The 6,380-nt window shown below is 68.6% G+C and overlaps 4 protein-coding genes across 4 annotated transcripts; 2 read left to right on the top strand and 2 right to left on the bottom strand.

Moving 5' to 3' along the window:
• Window positions 1–156: 156 nt before the first annotated feature.
• RHOBADRAFT_49383 (uncharacterized protein) lies at window positions 157–2,392 on the top strand (the record flags this gene model as incomplete). The annotated part of the gene is made up of 4 exons (XM_018415243.1): window positions 157–1,247; window positions 1,359–1,505; window positions 1,630–1,823; window positions 2,040–2,392. 4 exons carry the CDS (start codon window positions 157–159, stop codon window positions 2,390–2,392), a joined length of 1,785 nt encoding a protein of 594 aa, XP_018273050.1.
• Window positions 2,393–2,859: 467 nt separating this feature from the next.
• On the bottom strand, window positions 2,860–3,968 carry RHOBADRAFT_34463 (uncharacterized protein; the record flags this gene model as incomplete). The annotated part of the gene is made up of 7 exons (XM_018413198.1): window positions 3,935–3,968; window positions 3,754–3,814; window positions 3,616–3,671; window positions 3,383–3,468; window positions 3,268–3,289; window positions 3,118–3,188; window positions 2,860–3,005 (listed from the first exon to the last, which is right to left on the bottom strand). Coding segments are annotated over exons 1-7 (444 nt in total). The 5' UTR covers window positions 3,937–3,968.
• A 290-nt stretch (window positions 3,969–4,258) lies between these two features.
• RHOBADRAFT_34458 (uncharacterized protein) lies at window positions 4,259–5,216 on the bottom strand. Its single transcript, XM_018413197.1, has 4 exons — window positions 4,990–5,216; window positions 4,671–4,915; window positions 4,480–4,580; window positions 4,259–4,402 (listed from the first exon to the last, which is right to left on the bottom strand). The coding sequence occupies exons 1-4, from the start codon at window positions 5,196–5,198 to the stop codon at window positions 4,295–4,297; spliced, it is 663 nt and encodes a 220-aa protein (XP_018273048.1). The 5' UTR covers window positions 5,199–5,216; the 3' UTR covers window positions 4,259–4,294.
• Window positions 5,217–5,353: 137 nt separating this feature from the next.
• RHOBADRAFT_51967 (uncharacterized protein) lies at window positions 5,354–6,270 on the top strand (the record flags this gene model as incomplete). Its single annotated transcript, XM_018416105.1, has 4 exons — window positions 5,354–5,518; window positions 5,604–5,819; window positions 5,907–5,989; window positions 6,119–6,270. 4 exons carry the CDS (start codon window positions 5,354–5,356, stop codon window positions 6,195–6,197), a joined length of 543 nt encoding a protein of 180 aa, XP_018273047.1. The 3' UTR covers window positions 6,198–6,270.
• Window positions 6,271–6,380: the final 110 nt, after the last annotated feature.

Raw genomic sequence — 6,380 nt, 5'->3', positions numbered from 1 at the left:
CTCGGCCCGCACCACCACGTCCACGTCCACCACCACCACCACCACCACCTCGACCCGACCCTCGACCCGACCCTCGCCGGCCTCCTGCGCGACGAGCCCACCTCGTCGTCGTCCGGGGCCTTCCCGGCGGGCGACATCCCCGTCGACCCGTCCCTCATGCAGCTCGCCGACGTCGCGACCGCACCGGGAGGACCTGCGCCCGCTGGGTCGTCGGACAAGCCCAAGAAGGAGCGCAAGCACAAGGACAAAAAGGACAAGGGCAAGCGCAAGGCCGACGACGGCGCCGACGACGGCGACGGCGCCGACGAGGGCAACAGCGTCGAGGCGACGGCCGCTACCACGAGCACCGACAACGGCGCCGCCGCCGCCGCCGCCACCGTCGACGCCTCGGGCGAGGGCGAGGGCCAGGACAAGGACGTCGAGCAGGGCAAAGCCAAGGGCGACGACCACAAGGACAAGAAGCGCCGCGGTCGCCCGCCCAAGATCAAGGACGCGACGTCGTCAGCTGCCGGCGTCGCCCCTCCTCCTCCAGCCGCTCTCGGCGGTCCCGTCCTCGCGCCTCAGTCGCAGCCGCAGCCGCAGCCGGCGCCGAGCCTCGCCGGGAGCGCGGCCGCCCACTTCTACGAGGACCTCGTCACCAAGTGGATGAGCTCGAAGCAGCTCAAGGACCTCGCCGACGCCGCCGGGTGCACCTACTCGTCGGGCAAGTTCACGACGACCGAGGACGCCACGATCGACACGATCGTCGCCGCTTTTTGCGCCGAGCGCTCGTACTCGCCCGACGACTTCCGGTCGTTCCTCGTCGTCAAGCGCGCGACGGCCGACAAGCAGGCGCAGAAGGCCGACGCGCACGACCTGTGGGAGCGGCTCGGGCGCGCGTTGGGCACCCGCCCGCTCCTCGCCATCTACAACCACGTGCGCGCGCGGTACCCGGCGCCCGACGCGTTTGTCGCCAAAGGCGAGCGGTGGACGGCAGACGACGACGAGCGCCTGAGGGCGGCCGTGAGCGAGATGGGCAACAGCTGGGAGAGGGTCGGGACGGCTGTCGGGCGCGCCGCGACGAGCTGCAGGGACCGGTGGACCAAGCAGCTCGTGGGCGGCAACAGCGACAAGAAGAAGAGCGGCGCGTGGACCGCAGACGAGGAGGAGCGCCTCAGGGCACTCGTCCAGGAGCACGGCAACGCGTGGAAGATTGTCAGCGCAAAGATGGACGGCACGAGGTCGGCGACCCAGTGCCGCACCAAGTGGTGCGTCCCACACTCCCTCTCTCTCTCTCTCTCTCTCTCCTCGTCCTTGCCCTCGTCGCCGTCGCTATCGTCGCCGGCACTGACTCGAGCTCGTCGCCCACGCGCTCGCAGGAACGACTACCTCAAGCGCCGCGACGTCCTGGGCGCCACGACGGCGACCAACGGCGGCGGCGGCGAGGCCGACAACGGCGCGGCCGACTCGACGGCGACGCCGGCGTACAAGTGGCGCCCGGAGGACTCGTCGCGCCTCGTGCACCTGTGCGTCTCGCCTTTCCTCCTCCCTCTGTCTTCCACCCTCGCGCACTCTCTCTACCTCGTCCTCAAACTCCTCCTCGCCGCTGTCACTGACAACCCGGCCCTTGCCTCGTTCCCTCGGGCGCAGCATCGCGTCGCACCAGCCGCAGCCGCACTCGCTCGCCGACCTGCCGTGGGCGGCCCTGACGCCCGTCGACCCCGAGCTCGAGCCGCACGGGACCAAGAACCTGCGCGACCGGTTCCGCACGCTCGCGAGCTACGCTGCGAGGGCGATCCGCGTCGAGAGGGGGTGGGGGGAGGCGGACGAGGTGGCGTTCTCGGGTGCGTCTTTCTCTCTCTCTCTTTCTCGCGCTCTCTCTCTCTCTCTCTTTGCGCCTCTCGTGCGCGTTCACGATCGAGAATGAGTCCTGACTGCCCGCTTGGCCCCCTATTCTCCTTCCTCCCAACCTCTCTCGCACCACGGCTCCCCCTCCTCCTCCTCCCCTCCTCCTCCCCTCCCTCCCTCCCTCCTCGCCTCGCCCCGCCCCGCCCCGACAGACATCCTCCCGCGCCTCATCGCGCAGCACCCCTCGCCGACGGGCAAGCCCCTGCGCCGCCCGCGCGCCGACCCCAAGCCAAAGCTCCCCAAGCCGCCCAAGCTGCCCGCGACCTCGGGCTCGGCGGCGGGGCCTGTTGTCGAGGGCAAGGGCAAGAAGGCCAGGGGCAAGGGGAAGGAGGGCGCGGGCGAGGGCGGCGAGGGCGACGGCGACGGGACGGGGTCCGGGCGCGCGGTCAAGGGCGCGTACAAGAGCAAGGAGACGGTCGAGACGGAGGACGAGGCGAGTGCGGGCGACGAGGACGACGACGAGGACGACGACGACGGCGAGGAGGACGTTGCGGTTGACGCCTGAGGAGGAGGGCGCGAGGGCGAGGGGGCGAGGAGGAGGGGGGAGGAGGAGGACTTGGGGGGGTCCGCCCGACGAGCAGGGCTCGCGGGTCGCGTTTTCTTGCTTGGCTTGGTCTCTCCCTCTCTCTCTCTTGAGTGCAGCAGTGCAGTGCAGCTTGCTTTTGCCCATCTCTCACCGGCGGCGGCGGCGGCGTTCGCGGCGCTCGAGGAAAAGCGCGCTCTCGGACCCCTTCTCTCGCTCTCGCTCGCTCTCTCTCTCTCTCGGGGCGCACAAAGGAGTCGATCACGGACGGCATGCGGGTTACAGCGGGTACAAGGAGCGCGCTCCCCTCCTCCTCCCGCCCCTTGGCGCAAGGAGGAAAGAGAGGGCGAGGACGCGGGCTGGCGGCGCGAGGAATAGGGTAGACGCGGCCGGGGCGAGGAGCGCGAGGGGACACGGAGAGCGGGGAGGCAGGGAGGTAGGGGGGGCGTCTAGGAGGCGGTGAACTGCGTGGGGCGAGAGGGGGACGTGAGCTTGCGGGACGAACGAGGGAGATGGGAGAGAGGGGGAGGACGTACCCGGAGGATAAAGTTGGTGACGACGGCGGCGAACAGGGCGAGGCACAGGACGGTCGGGCCTGCGAGAGGAGCGGGTTTAGTCCTCCTCTGCGAGTGTCCACTCGCTCGACTCGAGATGGAGAATCTCGAGGCGGAGAGAGAGAGCGTGAGGGCGAGAGTGACTAGACGCACCGAGCCGGTCGTCGTAAGGCCCCGAGCCGCGCTTGCGGATCGCGTTGGCGCGCCAGTGGTACGTCACGAGGCTGTATCCGAGTTTGCGAGAGGGTCAGGTTCTGCCTGGGTCCGGTCGACAAGGGAAAGGGGAGAAGGAGGAGGACGCACGCATAGATCATGATGCTCATCGCTGTGCGCGACACATGCAGCTGGAGGGTCAGTACCGACGGCCCGAAAGAGGACTCGCTCGACCCACAGCGACCGGGAGAGAGCGAGGGCGCACCGACAAAGGTGAACATGCCCGCGCTGATCTTGCCGACGCGGTCGCCAAAGTTGAGCAGGCCGACGGCGAGGCCGCCGAGGACGACGCTGCGGGTCGTTGGGGCGTCGGGTCGAGTCGAGTCGAGTTCGAGGGGTGATGGCGAGCGGGGACAGGCAGGGCGGAGGAGAGGGACGGCGGGAGGGAGGGAGATTGTCAGGGTCTTGGCTCAACGAAGGAGGACGTGGGCGACGCACGTAAAGTTCAGCCACGAGAGGAAGGTGCGCTCATTGGCGAAGAACACCTTGGGCTCCTGCAGTGCGCGCCGCACGAGAGCGTGGTCAGCTCTCGTCGAACGGGGCGAGGTGGGGAGAGGGAGGGAGGAAGGGACGCACGACACGGACGGGGAGCGCGATGCGCTTGTCGCGCGAGCGCTGCAGGAGGGGCTGGGTGGACCTGTGTGCGCGGCCCGGCAGGCGAGAGGGGTCAGCTGTTGTCGCGGCGAGGCGGTCGCGCGGAACTGATGGGAGAGGAGAGCGAGGGTGGGACGAGGGGGCGGGAGGAGCGGCGGCTCACATGGCTAGAGGAGGTGGTATCGGGTGCTCGACGGTAGTGCAGGGGCGAGCAGCAGCAGGCGAGTGGACGACGAGAGGTGCTGGCGAGCTTCGTCGTCGTCGGCCGCCGCCGCCGCACGTGGGCACGTCGTCGACCTCGTCGCAACACTCTCGAGCGTGTTCACCAGCAGCTTGCACCTCTCAACATGCTCACACGACCACATCCCTCGCGCACGATCACTCGCAACGCGCCTCGCAGAACCGAGACAACCTTGCTCGCTCTCGCTCCTCTCGCTCTCGACGGCTCTCCCACACACGACCTGCTCGCTCCCTCGCCCGCTCGCCGAAATATGCGCACGTCGTCCATGTTGCAGCGAGCGCCTCAGGCCGTGAGGCCTGTCCGCGCCGAGAGGAGCGACACCGGGTACAGCGCCGCCGCGACTCGGCGCCCTTCTTCCTGCAGCAGGTTGTACGTCGACGCCGCGTTGCGCTGCGCGTGCGCAGGGACAAGTGTCAGTGCTTGTTCGAAGAGGGGGACGAGAGAGAGAGAGAGACGCAGGGACGCACAGAATCGAGGACGTCGACCTGGATCCCGAGGCTGTTGAGGTACTTCTTGAACTGGGGCGGCGCGAACTGGGTCGCCGTGCCCGTCCCGACGAGGAGGATCTCTGTACATCGCACCGCCCACATCAAAGGTCAGTCCGCCGAGCTCGTCGAGAGCGAGAGGCCTGACCAGGGAGAGCGGGCGCGCGACGCACCTGGCCGCGGGCTCAGGGCCTCAAACACCTTGACCTTGTCGACGGTCCAGCCGTCCCACTCGAAGCCGCGCGGGTCCTTGCCCTCGTTGGTCGGGTGGGCGACGTCCCACAGGAAGCACTGGCCGTCGATGAGGAGGATGGGCGAGGGGACGACCATGCCGTCCGAGAGGGTGAATCCGGCTTTGGGCGACAGGGACGTGATCGAGACGGGGTCGTTCGGGGTCGAGTAGATGATGTTGGTCATGCTGTGGAGCGGTGCTGTCAGTGCGGGTGTGGCTTGAGGCGAGGAGAGGAAGGGGGGAAGAGTGGCGGGGCTCACTCTTCTGCGCTGCGGCGGGTGGCAGTAGTGCTCAGAGGCTTGCTGTGGAGCAGTCCTGCGCTCGATCGAGGCCATGCATCGAGTTGGCGGGTCGAGGTCGAGCTGGCGAGTGATGAGGATGGGCGGACGAGGTGGGAGGTGAGGGTGGAGCGTGCGGCGGTGCGCGCTGCCGAGGCGACAGTCGAGTGCAGGGAGCGTGCAGTGAGCATGGCTAGTCGGTAGCTGGTGCGACTGACGAGTTGCCGGTCGACCCGGTCCTCGCTCCTCCTCTTCGCCGCTGTCCGCCGCCCCACTTGCTCTCACTCCCTTCCTCTCCCTCCAGCTCGCTCGCCAGCACGCACAAGCTGCGCACACACACCCAGCCATGCCCTCCGCCGCTCAAGACCCGCGCATCCTCTCGCTCGTTCGCAACCGCCTCTCGCGCTCCCTCCACGCCGACTACGGCGGCTTCGCCTCCGACCAGGCCCAGCTCATCAAGCTCGGCGACGTCCAACTCGACGGCGTACAGCTCGACGGCGACGACGACACGGTGCGCCCCCCTCCCTTGTCCTCCCTCTCCCGCGCCCCTCCCTCGACCTCGACCATGCGCGCTCACCCTCTACCTTGTGCTGCAGCAACCGACCCGCGGCGCAACGGCGACCGTCACCTGCCACCTGACCGTCGCCGAGGCGTGCTGCAACCCGTCCGGCAATGCGCATGGTGGGTTCATGGCCTGGCTCGTCGACCACTGCTCGTCCCTCGTCCTCCTCGCCCTCGCAGGCCCGGGCGACAGGTGGGTCACGAGCGGCGTGTCGACTCAGCTCCAGCTGTTCTACGTCGGTGCCGCACCGGTGAGCTCCCTCCCCTTTTCCCCCCTCCCTCGTTCCCCTCCCCTCGTGCCCATTCACCCTCGACTGACGCCGCGCCTCGCTCCCCAGATCGGCACAAAGATCCGCATCGTCAGCACACTGCTGCAGCAAGGGCGCGTCACGGGCCTTCTCGAGACCCGGATAGAAGACGAGTGCGTTCCGCCCCTTGGCTCCCTCGCTCGCACCCCTCCCCCCTCGTGCCCCCCCTCTCGAGCCGTCCAGAGACGCTCCTTGAAGCGACGACTGACTCTACCTCGTCGTTTCCTTCTCGCCACCTGCAGAGCGACGGGCAAGCTCCTCGTGCACGCGACCCACACCAAGCAGGACCCGCAGCCTCGGTCCTCAAAGCCTAAGCTGTAGAAGCTCGAGCCGGCGGGGCAAGGACGGGCATCCGCGGGCGTGCGGGAGACGCAATCTCTTCATTCTGTGCCGTACAGACTGTGCGCCTCGCGCCGCGAGAGAGAGGCTCGAGAGCGTTTCCGAGAGCCTTCCCAAGTCGCTCTCTCTCTCTCTCTCTCTCTCTCTCTCTCTCTCTCTCTCTCT

The sequence above is a fragment of the Rhodotorula graminis genome (assembly GCF_001329695.1).
Source record: "Rhodotorula graminis WP1 unplaced genomic scaffold RHOBAscaffold_3, whole genome shotgun sequence".
NCBI lineage: Eukaryota > Fungi > Basidiomycota > Microbotryomycetes > Sporidiobolales > Sporidiobolaceae > Rhodotorula > Rhodotorula graminis.
This window is presented reverse-complemented; position numbering and strand designations above follow the sequence as displayed.

Coding starts and splice junctions, on each gene's coding strand:
- RHOBADRAFT_34458 (XM_018413197.1), bottom strand. CDS start 5,198: ATGCTCACTGCACGCTCCCTGCACTCGACTGTCGCCTCGGCAGCGCGC. Junction 4,581..4,670: donor GGCCCTGAGCCCGCGGCCAG/GTGCGTCGCGCG, acceptor TGCGATGTACAG/AGATCCTCCTCGTCGGGACG. Junction 4,403..4,479: donor AGGTCGACGTCCTCGATTCT/GTGCGTCCCTGC, acceptor GCGCACGCGCAG/CGCAACGCGGCGTCGACGTA.